Source organism: Balaenoptera borealis (assembly GCF_965194805.1).
Source record: "Balaenoptera borealis genome assembly, chromosome: 10".
Lineage (NCBI taxonomy): Eukaryota > Metazoa > Chordata > Mammalia > Artiodactyla > Balaenopteridae > Balaenoptera > Balaenoptera borealis.
Genome location: NC_138874.1, coordinates 62,339,174 through 62,357,657, shown reverse-complemented (window position 1 = coordinate 62,357,657; position 18,484 = coordinate 62,339,174). Strand labels below are relative to the sequence as shown.

At 38.8% G+C, this 18,484-nt stretch overlaps 1 protein-coding gene across 3 annotated transcripts in view; it reads left to right on the top strand.

The window, feature by feature from the left end:
- The window catches only part of DLG5 (discs large MAGUK scaffold protein 5), a gene marked incomplete at its 5' end in the record, with an annotated part of 211,409 nt that overhangs the window by 153,407 nt on the left and 39,518 nt on the right, over window positions 1–18,484 (top strand). The window contains one exon of one of the 3 annotated variants that reach the window (XM_082408737.1): window positions 14,522–14,642. The exons of the other annotated variants lie outside the window; for them this stretch is intronic. Within the exon in view, the coding sequence (XP_082264863.1) occupies window positions 14,522–14,550 (29 nt within the window). The 3' untranslated portion in view covers window positions 14,551–14,642. Of the gene's footprint in view, window positions 1–14,521; window positions 14,643–18,484 lie in introns of those variants that run through there. 3 annotated transcript variants of the gene reach the window in all.

Here is an 18,484-nt window from a genome sequence, read left to right as displayed (position 1 = left end):
TATATGTTATTACTCGTGTTGTTAACTTTTAGCATTTGCTTAAAGTGTTGTCTGCCTGGTTTGTCCACTGTAAAGTTGCCATTTCCCTTTTACAATTAATAAATATCTTCTGGGGACATTTTTTTTTTTTTGAATTTTTATTTTATTTAATTTTTTTAAACATCTTTATTGGAGTATAATTGCTTACAATGGTGTGTTAGTTTCTGCTTTATAACAAAGGGAATCAGCTATACATATACATATATCCCCACATCTCCTCCCTCTTGTGTCTCCCTCCCACCCTCCCTATCCCACCCCTCTAGGTGGTCACAAAGCACCGAGCTGATCTCCCTGTGCTATGTGGCTGCTTCCCACTAGCTATCTATTTTACGTTTGGTAGTGTATATATGTCCATGCCACTCTCTCACTTCGTCCCAGCTTACCCTTCCCCCTCCCCGTGTCCTCAAGACCATTCTCTACGTCTGCGTCTTTATTCCTGTCCTGCCCATAGGTTCTTCATATCCTTTTTTTTTTTTTTAGATTCCATATATATGTGTTAGCATACGGTATTTGTTTTTCTCTTTCTGACTTACTTCACTCTGTATGACAGACTCTAGGTCCGTCCACCTCACTACAAATAACTCAATTTCGTTTCTTTTTATGGCTGAGTAATATTCCATTGTATATATGTGCCACATCTTCTTTATCCATTCATCTGTTGATGGAAACTTGGGTTGCTTCCGTGGGGACATATTTTGAGACCAATGAAATATCTCCTTTTTATCATACTTTTAGCATCCATTGAAAGGTTTTGCCAGCAATGATTATTACCATGGTATTTCCCAAATGATTTTCTATTTTCAGTTCTTCTACATGTATAAATTGGAATTTTACTGAAAGGAAGAGCTATCCCTTCTCCTTCATTTATTCATTATAACAGTGTGGACTCATGGATATTTATTTCATTCTATGGGTTATAATCCATTACTACTATTATATTTTCTTATTTAAAATATCCCTGACCTGGCCTTTGGGTGCTGCTTTAATTTGGCTCCTGACAACTTGACATGCTCCCATCATATATGTGATTTGGATTTTTTTTTTCACTAACTGATTTTCCCCCGGTTATGGGTAGCACTTTCTTTCTTCTTCATATGCCTAATTTTTTATTGTGTATAACATTTAAAATCTTGTGTTTAGTAGTGCTTTATTTTGTTGCATTACTTTAAAGAGTGTTTGGATTTGTTGTAGCAGGCAGTTAAGATACTCATGGTTCATATCAATCCTTTTCAAGCTTATTCTTTAAGTTTTAAAGGGCAGGTCTAGATTTTCCTGTACTGTAGGGTTATTTTAGCCACACTATTAGGACATGACACTTATGTGATTTCTACTAAATCCCCTATGTATTCAACAAAGTTCCTCCACCTGTGGTAGGAGCTCAAATGATTCCCAGCTTTGTGTGAGCTCTGAGAATTGTTTGGTTTAGAGCTCCCTGGAAAATTGTCTTTCCTTGTTAGTTGTTTTCTACCAGTCTCATTGAGTTTTACCCTATGCATGCTCAGATTTATATTCAGCCAAAGATTTAGACTCCTCTGCAGGTTTTTGGAGCTCTTTCTCTGCAAAGCTCTCTCCTCTCCAGGACTCTGCCATGCAAATTCTAACTGCTTCAGCCTCTCCATGTAGTAAAAGCTCATTATGGTCTTAATTTGCATTTCTTTGATGGCTAATGATGTTCAACATCTTTTTATGTGCTTATTTGTCATCTTTATATGTTCTTTGCTGCAACATTTCTTCATGTCTTTTGCCCATTTTCTAATGGGATTATTTGGATTTTTTATTGTTGAACTTTGAGCATTCTTTATATATTTAGAGATGCGTCCTTTGTCAGATATGTGATTTACAAAAATTTCTCCCAGTCTATAGCTTGTCTTTTCATCCCTTTAACAAAAGTTTTTCATTTTTATAAGTCCTGTTTATCAATTTTTTTCTTTTGTGGATTGTCATGTCTAAGGACTCTTTTTTGGTGTTATGTCTAAGAAGTCTTCACCAAGCTCCAAGTGCTGAAGATTTTCTTCTGTTTTCTTCTAGAAGACTTATAGTCTTACATTTGAATCTATGACCCATTTTGAGTTACTTTTCGCATAAGATGTGAGGTTTAGGTCAAGGTTCATTTTTTTTTTTCTATGGGTGTCTTTTAGTTGCTGCAGCACCATTTGTTGAAAAGACCATCCTTCCTGCATTGGATTGCTTTGACATTGAAAAAAATCATTTGGCTGTACTTGTATGGGGTTGTTTCTGGGGGCTCTGTTCTCTTCCATTGATCTTTGTGTCTGTTACTCCACCAGTATCACACAGTCTTGATTACTGAGCTATGTAATCAGTCTTGAAATTGGACAGAGTTATTTCTCCCACTTTATTCATCATTTACGAAACTGTTTTAGCCATTCTAATTCCTTGGCCTTTCCATATACATTTTAGAATAACTTGTCTATATCTGGAAAAAAATCTTCCTGAGATCTGGATAGGAATTTCTTTCTTTCTTTCTATCTATCTATCTATCTATCTATCTATCTATCTATCTATCTATCTCAACACTGTGTTGAGTGTGCTAATCCATGAACATGCTATGTCTATTTATTTAGAACATTCTTAATTTTTTTCATCAGCATTTTCTGTTTTATATTCAGTCCTGTATGTTTGTTATATTTACACTTAAGTATTTAAAAATTTTTTAAGCAATTGTAAATGGTATGGCATTTTTTTATCTCAGCTTCCATAGCTATATAGTAATACAGTTGATTTTTATAAGTTGAACTTGTATCTTACAATCTTACTATTAGCTCTAGGAGATGGGTGTTGTTTTTTCTTGGTTTTGTTTTGGTATATTCCCTAGGTTTTCTATGTAGATTATTATGTCATCTGCAGATGGCACAATCTTATGTTTTCCTTTCTGATCTTTATGCCTTTTATTTCCTTATCGTATGTTATTTAAGCACTGGCTGGAACTTTCAGCACCATGTTGACTAGCAGTGATCAGAGCAGACATCCTTGTCTTGTTCCTGATCTTAGGGGGAAACGTTTGATCTGTCACCATTAAGTATGATGTTAGCTATAGGGTTTTTTAATAGATGTTCTGTTTTTCAGCTTTATTAGGGTATAATCTCAAATTAAAATTGTATATATTTAAAGTACATGATGTGATGATTTGACATACTTATACTTTGTGAAATGGTTACCACAATCAAGTCAACACAACCATTACCTCATATAGTTACCTTTGTTGCTGTTGTGAGAATGCTAAAAGTTTACTCTCTTAGCAGATTTTAAGTACACAATGTAGTGTTGTTAACTATATTCACCATGCTGTACCATGCTCAGATCCCTAGAGTTTATTCATCGTATAATGGCAGGCTTGTATCCTTTGACCAGCATCTTGCCATCTGCCCCTGGTAACCACTATTCTACTATGTTTATATGAGTGAAACTTTTTTTTAAAGTTTTCACGTATAAGAGAAATCATATGGTATTTGTCTTTCTCTGTCTTACTTATTTCACTTAGCATAGTGCCATTGAGGTTCATCCATGTTGCCGCAAATGGCAATATTTCATTCTTTTTTATGGCTGAGTAATTTTCCATTGTATATGTTATACCACAATTTCTTTATTCACTTATCCATCGATGGACACTTAGGTTGTTTGCATGTCTTGGCTATTGTAAATAATGCTGCAAAGAACATGGGGCACGTACATCTTTTCAAGTTAGTGTTTTTTTCTCTTTGGGTAAATACCCAGAAGTGGAATTGCTGGATTATATGGTAGTAATTCTATTTTAAATTTTTTGAGGAAACTCCGTACTGTTTTTCATAGTGGCTGCAGCAGTTTACCTTCCCACCAACAATGCTCAGGGTTCCCTTTTCTCCACATCCTCACCAACACTTATTTCATGTCTTTTTGATGATAACCGTTCTGACAGGGGTGAGGTGATATCTCACTGTGGTTTTTTTTTTTTTTTTTTTTTTTTTTTTTTTTTAATTTTTATTTATTATTTATTTATTATTTATTTTCGGCTGTGTTGGGTCTTCATTTCTGTGCGAGAGCTTTCTCTAGTTGCGGTGAGCGGGGGCCACTCTTCATCGCGATGCGCGGGCCTCTCACTGTCGCGGCCTCTCTTGTTGCGGACCACAGGCTCCAGACGCGCAGGCTCAGTAGTTGTGGCTCACGGGCCTAGTTGCTCCGCGGCATGCGGGATCCTCCCAGACCAGGGCCCAAACCCGTGTCCCCTGCATTGGCAGGCAGACTCCCAGCCACTGCGCCACCAGGGAAGCCCCTCACTGTGGTTTTGATTTCCCTCATGATTAATGTTGTTGAGCATCTTTTCATGTTTTTGTTGGCCATCTGTGTCTTTTTTGGAAGAAAGTCTATTCAGATCTTCTGCCCATTTTAAAATCAGATTGTTTGTTTTTTACGACTGAATTGTATGAGTTCTTTATATATTATAGATATTAGCCTCATATCAGATATATGATTTGCACATATTTTCTCCCATTCAGTAAGTTGCCTTTTCATTTTGTTGATGGTTTCCTTTGCTGTGAAGAAGCATTTTAGCTTGATGTAGTCCCACTTGTTTATTTTTGCTTTTATTGCTCATGCTTTTGGTGTGATATCCAAAATATCATTGCCAAGACCATTGTCAAGGAGCTTTGTCCTTATGTTTTCTTCTAGTTTTGTGGTTTCAGTATTATGTTTAAATCTTTAATCCATTTTGAATTAATTCTTGTGAGTGATGTAAGATAGGGGTCCAATTTTATTCTTCGGCATGTGGTTATCCAGTTTTCCCAATGTCATTTATTGAAGAGCTTCTCCTTTCCCCATTGAGTATTCTTGGCTCCCTTGTCAAATATTAGTTGACCATATATGTAAGGGTTTATTTCTGAGCTCTTGATTTTGTTCCATTTGTCTTTGTATCTATTGTGATGCCAGTGCCACACTGTTTTGATTACTATAGCTTTGTAATATAGTTTGAAATTAGAAAGTGTGTTGTTCTTTTTCCTCAAGATAATTTGGTTATTTGTGGTCTTTTGTGATTCCACACAAATTTTTGGATTTTTTTCCATTTCTGTGAAAAATGCCATTGAAATTTTGATAGGGGTTACATAAATCTATAGATGGCTTTAGGTAGTAGGGACATTTTAACAATATTAATTCTTCTGATTAATGGACATGGGATATCTTTCCATTTGTTTGTGTCTTCAATTTCTTTCACCAATGTCTTGTTGTTTTCAGTGTACAGATCTTTTACCTCCTTGGATGAATTTATTCCTATCTTATTGCTTTTGATACGACTATGAATGGGATTGCTTTCTTTATTTCTTTCTCAGATATTTCATTTTTAGTGTACAGAAATGAAACTGATTTCTGTATGTTGATTTTGTATCCTGCAACTTTACTGGATTCGTAAATTAGTTCTATGACTTTTTTGGTGGGGTCTTTAGGGTTTTTTACAACTAAGATCATATCATCTGCAAACAGAGACAATTTTACCTCCTCCTTTCTGATTTGGATACATTTTATTTCTTTTTCTTGCCTAATTGTTCTGACTAGGACTTCCAGTACTATGTTGAAGTGGTGATAGTAGGCATCCTTGTCTTGTTCCTGATCTTGGAGGAAAATCTTTCAACTTTTCACCATTGAGTATGATGTTAGCTGTGGACTTGTGATATATGGCCTTTATTATGTTCAGGTATGTTCCTTCCATACCCAATTTGTTGAGGGTTTTTATAATGCAAGGATATTGAATATTGTCAAATGCTTTTTCTGCATCTATTGAGATGATCATGTGATTTTACATATCATTTTATTAGTTGGTGTATCACATGTATTGATTTGCATGTGTTGAGCCATCCTTGCATCCCAGGGATAAATCCAGCTTGATCATGGCGTATGATCCTTTTAATGTGCTATTGAATTTGATTTGTCAATATTTTGTTGAGAACTTTTGTACCTATATTTATCAGGGATGTTGGTCTCTAGTTTTTTTTTTTTTCCTTGTAGTATCCTTATATGGCTTGGTATCAGATTTCATTCTGGCTTCATAAAATGAGTTTGGGAGTGTTCCCTTCTATTCAGTTTTCTTGGAAGAGTTTGAGAAGGATTGGCATTAATTTGTCTTCAAATGTTTGGTAGAATTTGCCAATGAAACCATCTGGTCCTGGGCTTTTCTTTGTTGGGAGGTTTGTGATTACTGATTAGATCTTCTAACTCATTATTGGTCTGTTCATATATTCTGTTTCTTCATTATTCACCCTTAGAAGGTTGCAAATTTCTGGAAAGTATTCCACCTTTCTAGGTTTTCCAATTCATTGGTCTATAATTGTTCATAGTAGTCTTAGGATCATTAGTATTTCCATGGTATCAGTTGTAATGTCTCCTCTTTCATTTCTGATTTTATTTATGTGCATCTTTTCTCTCTTTTTTCTTAGTCTAGCTAAAGATTTGTCAATTTTATCATTTCCAAAAAAAAAGCAGCACCCCAGTTCTTTATTAAGAAGTTCCCCCTTGGACTTCCCTGGCGCTCCAGTGGTTAAGACTCCCGTTCAGCGGGCACGGGTTCGATCCCTGGTTGGGGAACTAAGATCCTACATGCCGTGGGGCACGGCCAGAAAAAAAAGAAAGGGCTCAATAAATGTTAGCTGTTACTAGTTTTTAAAAAAAGAAGTCCCCCTCTATTCTTAGTATTCTGAGAGTTTTTATCATGAATGAGTATTGAATTTTGTCAAATGCTTTTTCTGTATCAGTAGCTCTGATCATATAGTTTTTCTTCTTTAGCCTGTCAGTATGGTAGATTGCATTGACTTTCAAATATTGAGCCAGCTTTGCATCCCTGGAATAAACCCTACTTGGTCATGGTGTATAATTTTTTTTAACATATTATTGAATTCCCTTTGTTAATATTTTGTTAAGGATTTTTGAAGGATATTGATCTTTTTTTTGGCAAAGTGTTTGTTTTGTTTTGGCATCAGAATAATACTAGCTTGATAAAATGAAGTTGGATCTTGAAGAGCTATATGCACCTCACTATTCATTGTAATATTATTCACAATAGCCAAGATATGGAAACAAACTAAATGTCCATTGATGGGTGAATGGATAAAAAAATTATATTTATATATACAATGGAATATTATTCAGCTATAAAAAAGAAAGAAATCCTGCCATTTGCAACAACGTGGATCAGCCTGGAGGATGTTATGCTAAGTGAAATCATCCAGACACAAAAAGACAAATATTGCATGATCTCATTTATATGTGGATTTTAAGAAAGTAGAACTAATAGAAGCAGAACGTAGAATGATAGTTGCCAGGGACTGGGGGCCGAAGGAAATGGGGAGATGTTGGTCAGAGGATACAAACTTTCAGTTATGAGATGAAATAAGTTCTGAGGATCTAATGTACAGCATGGTGACCATAGTTAACAATACTCTATTGTATACTTGAAATATGGTAAAAGAGTAGATCTTAAGTGTTCTTACCACACACACACACACACAAAAGGTAACTATGTAAGGTGATGGGTGTGTTAATTAAATTGATTATGGTAATCATTTCACAGTGTATACATGTATCAAATTATCATTTTGTATACTTTGAATATATACAATTTTTATTTGTCAATTATACCTTAGTAAAGCTGGAAAAAATGAATTGGCAAGTTTCCTCATCTTATCTTTTCTGGAAGAGATTGTGTAGAACTGGTGTTAATTCTTAAATGTTTGGCGGAATTCAGTGGTGAAGCCATCTGTGCCTGGAAATTTGTTTTTGGGAGTTTTAAAATTATGAGTTCAATTTCCTTAATAGTTACAGGGCTATTCAAATTATCTATACTGTATTGGGTGACTTGTGGTAGTTTGTGCTTTTCAAGGAATTGGTCCATTTCATCTAAGTTGTCAAATTCATGTGTGTAGAGTTGTTTGTAGTATTTCCTTATTATTTTTTGATGTCTGCTGGGTCTGTAGTGATATCGTCTGTTTCATTCCTGATATGGATAATATATGTCTTCTCTCTTTTTTTCTTTGTCAGTATTGCTAGAAGTTTGTTGATTTTATTGAGCTTTTCAAAGAGCCAGTTTTTGTGTCATTGATTTTCTATGTTTTTTCTGTTTTCAATTTCATTTATTTCTGCTATTATTATTATTATTTTCTTCTTTCTGCTTGCTTTTGGTTTAGTTTGCTCTTATATTTTTAGTTTCTTATTGTGGGACATTAAACTATTGATTTGAGGCTTTTCCTAAATGTAAACATTTTATTTAGTGCTATAAATTTTCCTATCAGCACTACTTTAGCTGCATCACACAAATTTGGGTTATATTGTATTTCCACTGTCATTCAGTCTAGTGTTCATCCTTTGGGCCAAGGGTCAGTAAACCTCAGTATAGGGACAGATAGTAAATACCTTAGGGTTTGTGGGACTATGATCTATGTCACTCCTACTCGTCTTTTTTTTTCCTTATAACATTAAAAAAAAATAAACTTATTTTTTAGAGCAGTTTTAGGCTCACAGCAAAGTTGAGAGAAGGGTACAGAGATTCCCATATACTTCCTGCCCCCACATTATCAACATCCCTGACCAGACTGGTACATTTGCTACAATTGGTGGACCTACACTGGCACATCATTATCATCCAGAGTTCATAGTTTACATGAGGTTTCAGTCTTGGTTTTGTATATTCTTTGGGCTTGGACAAATGTATAATGACATGTATTATAGTATTATACAGAGTAGTTTCACTGCCCTAAAAATCCTCTGTGCTCTACCTACTCTTCGCTCCCTCCCCTCAACCCTGGCAACCATGAATATTTTTATTGTCTCCATAGCATTGCTTCTTCCAGAATGTCATATAGTTAGAATCATATAGTATGTAGCCTTTTCAGATTGGCTTCTTTCATTTGGTAATATATGTTTAAGATACGTCTTTGTCTTTTCACACCTTGATAGTCCATTTCTTTTTGGCTCTGAGTAACATTCAGTTTTCAGATATACCATACAGTTTATTTGTCCAGTTACTCAGGGGTAACTTGGTTGCTTCCAGGTTTTAGCAATTATGAATAAAGTTTCTATAAACATCTGTGTGCAGGTTTTTGTGTGGACACAAGTATTCAATTCCTTTAAGTAGGAATATAATTGCTGGATCATATGGTAAAAGTATAATTAGTTTTGTTAGAAACTGCCAAAGTGTCTGTATCATCATTCTACATTCCCAACAGCAATGAATGAGAGTTCCTGTTGCTCCACATCCTCACCAATATTTGGTGTTGTCAGTGTTCTTGATTTTGGCCATTCTAATAAGTGTATAACGTTTTAAAACTGTAAAACCATTCTTAGCTTGCACACTATACAAAAACTGGCTTGTGGAGCTATAGTTTGCCAACCTCTGCTTTAGACCCGTTTCCCACCATTCACTTCCTGAGTATGTCTATAGCCTAGAATGGTACATATCCTTGCTGCACTTTTTTACTACTACTACTACTACTACTACTACTACAACACACACACACACACAGTTAATGCCTTACTTCTTCCAATTTCTCTACAACTTTCTCTTTTTCCAGGACTCATTTCAATTCTTACCATGACTTTCATGAAATTTGTTCTGTCTGATTCATTCTACACCTGACTCTCTTTCAGAAAACTTAACTGCATATAATTTTGCTAACGCTATTTTGTGCTGAGTGCATACTGCCATGATTTACCACTTTATTGTTCCAGGTATCTTAATTTATTTCTGCAACTAGATTGTAGGTCCCTGGAGAGCTAAGATTTGTCTTAACAACTGCAATGATAACAGTGCTTTGTTTTAAGACAACCCTTTCTGGTTTATAAAGTTTTCTCGTGGCTTTTTTCTTTTGAGTTCATCAGGAGAACCTTGTGAAGCGGTCTGGGCAAGGAATTTTATCTCTAGTTGACAAATGAAGAAACTAAGGCTCAGACAGTTGACATTGTCCAAGGCTCATGACTAGTAAATGACAGATGTAGAGTCCAGCGTTGGCCATTTGCTGCGTCAGCACCCTGGCACCCAGCAGTGGGTGGGCACCCCGAATGCCCTTGGCCCAGCCTGTTGAATGAATACCTGATGCTGAGAGTCTTTATTCATTTCCCTGGCGGTGTCATCGAGTCCCCCACATCCATACCTCTACTTCCTCCGTGCTTCCCCTGCTCTGTTTTCTGCTGTGTGCTACTATTATTTTAGGAAGAATTTGGGCTGTCACCCTCTAGGAAGAGATTCTCAAAGTAGGAACCTCGATCCTTCCATATTTGGAAAATTTTTCTCCAGAGAAAGAGGATTCAGCCTGAAGCGTGCTCATTACCTGGAACTGTTCTTGGCTAGAAAAAGGCCACATTCCAGGGGAAGCCTTATCCCGCAGGGATATCTTACAGCTGCCCCGAGGAGAGACCTTCCCCACTGTCACCATGTCCTCCATGGGAGCGTACCGAGGGTGGGGGGCTGGGCCTGTTGGGCTCTGGCACAGGAAACTGCCTCTTTCATAGTGTGGTCTCTGCACTAACAGAGGAGATGTTGGTGGAAAAACTAGGGATGGGGTTTTCACAGCGTCAGCAAGCAACTTGGCAAACACGGGAGTGAAGGTAAGCCTGGTCACCTCTGCTGTGCAGCAAAGACCCTGTACCTGTCCCCACAGTGAGCCCAAATGCCTTACACTTAGAAGAAGGTCTTCAGCCTGCGCCTGGGATTTCAGAGTGACCATTTTCCCTCTGGACGCCCTAAGCCCAGGCCTGGACCTGCCTGGTAAGGGGCCAGCGGCCTTGCTCTTTCCATGCAGGCGTGGCTCCCATAAGCTTGCCCACCTCCACCCCAACCCCGGAGCCAGAGGACAGCCTGGGCAAGATAACCGGCCCTGCTGGCCGTAAGTCCAGCTCCCACAGGTAGGACTTTAAAAGGAGAAGCTTGGGGAGTTCCCTGATGGTCCAGTAGTTAGGACTCGGCACTTTCACTGCCATGGCCCTGGATTCAGTCCCTGGTTGGGGAACTAAGATCCCACAAGCTGCGTGGCGTGGCCAAAAAAAATAAAAGGAGAAGCTTGTCTGGACTCAGGCAAGGAGGCTCCCTGGAGCACATGACGGACAGACTCAGGTCCCGGGGGGCCCTTTCTTTGGGGCTCAGCAGTTATATTAATTCAAAAAGAACACAGCGTCCTGCCTGGAGAAACTCATTTTCCTTTAAGGTCCCTTCCTTTGTTCAATCCTCTACAATCCATTGTTTCACTCGTTCGAGTCTTCCTGACTGCCTCCTCCAGGAAGTCTCTGAGGGCTGGAGACTTCGGGGGGAAATAAATAATAAACGACGCTATTGAGTGCTGAGTGCAGGTGACACTGTTCTAGGTGCCTACCTCGCATTAACTCAACCCTCACGACAACTTCCTGAGACAGACACTCCACTTAATCTGGAATTTTCGGAGGAGCCCCGCCTGCCTACCAAAGCACACAGTAGGGCAGGAGCCTGGAGTCTAGCTCAGGCCTGTGCTCTTGACCCCCACCTTCTACTGTGCCTCCAATTTGTATGTCAGTCAGGGAGATTAGCTGCAGATAGAGAAACCAAGCCTGGCTGGGATAATCATCAAACGGATTTCTGAAGGCTAAGTGGGGCTCGTGAAATCTCTGGGAGGGTGGATTCTGGCTGGATGCTCCTGACCCCATTTCTGCCCCTAAGCACTCGTCAAGGCAATGCTTGTCAGCCTACCTTTCAGTTAGGCCAGTGGAACATGGGGGGAAATAATGTACAGCACTTCCAGGCCTGGCCCTAAAAGTTCTCGCCACATCCTTGGCTTTCACTCTCCTGTGAGAGGGAGTCTGGGACAGGGGAGACACGCTGTAGAAGCAGCTGGGCCCTGAGTCACCGCTGGGACGAGTGCTGTCCCGTGAGCTGCCCAGCCTCCATGGACCTGCGTGTGATTGGGAAATAAACTCACTGCGTGAGCTGCTGAGAGGTCAGGGTTTGTTTTCTGGAATGACCTAGCCTATTCTGACCAATAAAGCTAGAAAACTAGGCTTGGTGCCTTCATCCTCAGACACAATGCCCTAAATCACATTCCAAAGCTGCTGCCGTGGAGATATCAATGCTACCGCTGCCAGCGTAGATACACTGACTTAACATGACCGTCACTGTGACATCAACCAGTGCACCCTGTGGATGGAGCCTCTGCTGGGCCGCGTCTGGAGAGCGGGGGCTGCCCCCCACCTGCTCAAGTAGTGGAGTCTGCACAGCCTAGATGATTATGATGTGGTAGTCCTGCCCTCAAAGGTCTAACTAACTGTCCAGCTGGAGGAGTGAGAACTCATAAAAGGCCACTGTAACAGAAAAGGAGGCGGTGAGTCTGTGAGAGAAGAGAGATGCTGGTCTCTGATTCCTGCAGAGAGAGAAGCTTTTAGGTCAGGATGAGTGACGTATGTGCTCTTGGGTTTCTGGGATATTGTCTAAATCTGTGTCAAATTAAGTCACTATTTCTGTAACTTAAGAACCTAAGGAAAAATATTGAAGATAAAAATGGGCACAGAAATTATATTTATTAACAACAACAGAAAGTCCCTACAACCCCAAACTCAGTGTATGTATTGATATGGGTGTACACACTTCACCCTGCTCTCGAAGTTCATTGTTAACTTCCTCCCCTTCCGGACAGCCTCATTTGGCAGAGTGAAGTGAAAGGCAACTTTATTTGCTGTTGTGACTCTAAGCCATTACATTTTTTCAGGTCTTTTATTAACGAACCCAAAGTACTACTCTTTTTCTGTCGGTACTTTCATTAATGACACAATAACAACAACATCATGGGTGGCTCTACTACTATTCTTGATCGTCACTTATTGCATTCAGTGTCTGTTAGAGTTCTGAAAAAAAAATTCCATTGTGTTAAAATGCTCTTTCAGAGAGGTTTAATGGCTAAGACGGAGGGCTGCTAACATTGACTTCCCCACACACATTCTTGTTTTTTCGTACCCACCAATCATTCATTCTGAAGTCTATTTCCCTGGTTAATAACATGAAACATTGCATTCATTAGTAACCATTTAAAATATAATCCCTGACAAAATTATCACCATATTAATTTCATACTTTTGTTATATGCTTGTGTTCCCAAATCTTCCTGGGTCCCTTGAAGGTTGCTATTCTGCAGATCTTAATAAAGGACAGCAAAAGGTTGGAAACCAATTTTATGGAGCCTAAATAAATTATGGTACATCTCCCAGTGGAATACTACATATTTGTAGAAAATAGTGAGGGGATGGTTCATGTTCTGATACAGAATGATCTCCAAGATATATTCAGAAAGAGCTAAGCACAGAACAGAGTATAGAGAATGCTCCCATTTTTGGTGTAAAGGAGATGTTAGAACATGTGTTAGCTTGCAAAAGCATGAAATACCTCTGGGTGGATGGATACAAGAATGAGGAAACATTTATTGCCTGTTGGGGCAGGGGGAAATTGTGTGGCTGAGAGGCTGGGTTGAGGGGGAGAATTTTCAATGTATCTGCTTTATTTTTACACCCTAAATCCTTCAGTGTGTATTTGCTAAGTGTGAGAACTTCTCTTAAGTAACCACCATGCAATGATAAAAATCTGGAAATTTAGCATTAATATACTATCATCCAATCCACAGTCCATATTTTGGTAATTTCAGCTGTCTCAATAATGACTTAATAGCCATTTTTTCCCGAGTCTAAGACTCAACTCAGGAGCATATGTTGCATTTAATTTCCTTTAATGTGTATTTTAGTTTCCTTTAATTTGGAATGCTTCCTATGGCATTCTTTTTTGTCAACAGCAGCAGTGATTAAGCCTCTTTAAGCAGCTTCTCAGGAATGCTGAGACATTGTCTAGATGTAGGCAAGTGGGAGCTAGAATAGCAGAGCCTGAGGGATGGCTGTCCGCTTCAGCCTAGTTTGTGGCCTAATATGTGGAACCCTTTTGAGGACTCCTTGGAATAGTGGAGTTTTTCTGGAGAGGGTGAGAATATGCTCCTGGTGCACAGGGATGGGTGAGTGGGCTTACAGTCATCATAAATTGGGTCCAAGTGGAAATTTAACCTTATTTTGAGGGCACAGGCTGGTGAGGCTAGGTGACATTCAGATTACATTCTTAGGTACATTTATAAGGGGAGGTTGTCTATACTTTTCATTAGAATATTTTTTAGGCTTTTTATTATGTGACATTTTAAACACATATAAAAGCAGAGAAAACAGTTTAATGAACCCCCATGTACTTACTCATCACCTGGCTTCGACAATTATCCTTCTTCCATTGAGCTCTCCTTCTACTTTTTTTCCATGAAAAATTTTAAGTAAAATCTCCCATACCTCTTATCTTTTTACCTTCAAATACTTCAGAACATATTTCCAACAGATAAAGGATTTTTTAAAAACAGGACATGCTACCACTTCATTATCACATCTAGTGAATTAATAATATTGTCTTAATAAAATCTAGTATCAATGCACATTCCATTTACAATCTCTCATGAATGTCTTTTTGCAGTTGGTTTATTTGTACTGAGATCTGAATAAGAAGCCATTCTGATGTGGTCGTACAGGACAGCAGTGGAGGAAAATACTCCCACTGAGCAGAACTTCACCCAGTGCAACTGGCTATTCATTTGCCTGAAATTAGAGGTGACCAGAGGTATGGATCTACTTTGATTCATGGGCAGTGGCTAATGGTTTGGCTGGCTGGTCAGGGACTTGGAAAGGACACAGTTAAATGATCACAGTGGGGAGGTTCTGGGGAAAAGGTGTGTGAATAGATACCTTTGAATGACCACAGAATGTGAAGATCTGTGTCCCAATAGTCACCTAAGAGTAATTATACAAGAGAAATATTTTGATAATCAGGTGGATAAAATCATCGGTTCTCTGGATGTTAGTTAGTTTCTTTCCCCAGCAACCTCTGTCCTTACAAAGGCCTCATGATCAAAGTGGCCAAGGCAGCAATGATGGAGACTGTGCACAGGCTCCACAACATGGACTGTCCACCTCCTAAAGTCTCTGTCTACAGTCACCGCTGAGAGGCCAACCCGCCAACAGCAAAGACCAACACTGAGCCCCCAACGTAGCACCATTCTTCGGGAGAATCAGTGAGCCACCTCCTCCATGTAAGGGGTGGTATTTTAATCTCACTGACACAGACACCTACTTTTTGTGTGTGTGTGTGTGTGTGTGTGTGTGTGTGTGTTAGTTTCTGCTTTATAACAAAGTGAATCAGCTACACATATACACACGTTCCCATATCTCCTCCCTCCCGCATCTCCCTCCCTCCCACCCTCCCCATCCCACCCCCCCAGGCGGTCACAAAGCACCGAGCTGATCTCCCTGTGCTATGTGGCTACTTCCCACTAGCTAGCTATTTTACATTTGGTAGTGTATATATGTCCATGACACTCTCTCACCCTGTCACATCTCACCCCTCCCCCTCCCCATATCCTCAAGTCCATTCTTTAGTAGGTCTGCAGACACCTACTTTTGATATAGATTTGCTTTTCCTGCCTGCAATATTTTTTTTCCCAAACTAGTATCCATGCACTGACAAAATACCTTATTCACCAAGATGTTATTCCACCTTACATTACTTGTGACCGAGGAACTCATTTTACAGCCAATGAAGTACAGCATTGAGCTCACGTTCATGGAAGTCACTGGTCTACCTCATCATCTCGATTACCGTAGCTTTATAGGAAGACTTGAAAATCAGGTAGTGTAAGTCCTCCTACTTTGTTCTTCCCTTAAATAGTTTTCTGGCTATTCTAGATTCTTTGCATTTTCTTATAACTTTTAAAATAAGCTTGTCAATTTCTACCAAAAAAACCCTGCTGGGATTTGAATGGGATTATGTTGAATCTGTAGGTGAATTTTGAGCGAACCGACATATTAACAATACTGAGTCTTCCAACCCATGCACATGGCATAGCCCTCTATTTATTTGTCTTCTTTACTTTCTCTTAGCAATATTTTGCAGTTTTTTGGTATACAGGTCTTGTGCACGCATTCTGTTAAATTCATTCCTAATTATTGTATGGTTTGTGATGCTACTGTGGCTTCGGGCTGGGCTTCCAGAAGGGCTATGACTTCTACTTGGACTAATGCTGGGGCTGCTTTGACTCTGGCTCCTGGCCGACTGCCGCCGTGTCCAGGCTCTTTTGCTTCCTCCATCACTTTATTGTTCGGTTCCTTAGACAAGTTTCCTCTTCTCTTACAGATATGTTACTTTCGCTATCACCTTCATTATAGTCTGGTTCAATAGCAGCTTCATCAGTTTCTCTAGTTAAGTCGGAGGAAGGTCAAGAGGAGTGGCTTAGCTGGGGTTTAGGCTGGATAGTATTCCTGCCAATTTACCCATTAATCTGCACATTTTCAATCTGTGTCTGGTGGGTTAAGAATATGTATCATGTAATGTATTGCTACTTGATTCTTTTTCGTTCCTTGCTTCTAAGATGTGCTTCTCATGATCCTTATAAGAATTTTTATCTACAGATTTTGTCTCTTCACTTGAGCATTTAGTGTCATAAGTGGCTTGTGATCATGAATTTTTTTTGTCTCCTGTGGGAATAGAAATACTTTTGGGGGGAATGTTCTATTCTTTTTTAGGCAACTCTTTCTCCTCCCTCAGCTTATTTTTCTGTTGACATGCAGGAGCTATAGGGTTTTTTTTTTTTTTTTTTAATAGATTGAGAAAGTTTCCTTCTATTCCAGTATTTTGCTGAGAGAGTTTTTTAAAATCATAAACAGTTGTTTAATTTTGTTAAGCTTTTTCTGTGTCTCTGTTTTTCTCTTTTATTCTGTTAATGTCATGAATTACACTGATTTTTTTCAAATGTTAAGCCAACTCTGGATTCCTGGGATAAACCCCACTAAGTCACATGTAGTATCCTTGTTATATTTTGCTGGATTCAATTTGCTAATGTTTTGTTAAGGATTTATGGTCATGAGAGATATTAGCCTGGAGTTTACTTTTCTTATAATAACTTTTTTTCTTATCAGGATAAAGTTGGCATCATAAAATGGATGTGGGAAGTGCTCCCTTCACCTCTTTTATGAAAGTGATAGTGTAAGATTGGTGTTATTTCCTTAAATGTTTGGTAGATTTCACCAGGGAAGCCATCTGGGCTATTTTTTTCTTTTTCTTTTTCAAAAGAGTTCAATTTTTTCGTAGACATAGTATCATTTAGATGATATCTCTTTTTTTTTTTTTTTAAAGATTTATTGATTGATTGATTGATTGCTATGTTGGGTCTTCGTTTCTGTGCTAGGGCTTTCTCTAGTTGCGGCAAGCGGGGGCCACTCTTCATCGTGGTGCGCGGGCCTCTCACTATCGTGGCCTCTCTTGTTGCGGAGCACAGGCTCCAGACGCGCAGGCTCAGTAGTTGTGGCTCATGGGCCCAGTTGCTCCGCGGCATGTGGGATCTTCCCAGACCAGGGCGCGAACCCGTGTTCCCTGCATTAGCAGGCAGATTCTCAACCACTGCGCCACCAGGGAAGCCCTAGATGATATCTCTTAAGTCAGATTTTATAATTTGCCCCTTTGAAGGAATAGGTAATTTCATTATGTTGATGAATTTTGGGGGCATAAATTTGTTTATATTATTCCTTTTTATCATGCTAATGTTTGTAGGACCTGTAGTTTTGACTCCTCTTTAACTTCTGATTTTGGGTTTTTCCTTGGTAAGTCTAGAGGTTTATCAATTTTATCACATTTTTTAAAGACAGCTTTTGGGTTAATTGGTTCATGCTGCTGATTGTGAATTTTCTATTTCATTATTCTTATTCTTGCCTTCATTTTCTACTTTATTTATTTTGGGCTTAAGCTGCTCTTTTCTTTCTACTTTCTTACTGTGGAAGCTTAGATGGTTGCTTTTAGACCTTCTTCCTTCTAAGCACTGCTTCACCTATTCTACAATTTCTTTTTCTTTTACAGTCCTACTTGTGTCTGTTCCTGGGAGGGCACTGAGGAATTTCAAAACCTGAGCAGCTGTACCCGCCTCCATTGTGTCTCTTCATCAGATGTTAAAAAGGGTTTTGTGACCTTAAAGTTTTGGACTATTTAAAACCAATTAAATGTGGATTTTTAGGTAATTTCTTACTGAATCTACCAATTGTATCCTTCTACATAATAAGACCTAGAGCAGTTGGCTGAGTGTTCTGGAGGAAGAAGCTTTGTGTTTCAGATTTTGTCTTCTCTCTCCTGCGTCAGAAAAGTTGTTGCTAAACAGGGCCTCTCATGTCAGCCTCCTTTTTCTCTTCTAGTTTTCTTCATGTGAAATAGCATAAACTCTAGCTGTACCCAAGTTTTTTTGGTGTGCATTAAGGAAACTATCTCTTCATACTCATCAGTTTTGTTAGAGAAATGGGCTTCTGGATTTGGTTCCAATTCAGCAGGATTAAGAAGTGGAAATGTATTGAAATGAAGATAAAGGGCATTTTAAATGATATCAGAAATCCTATTTGGTGA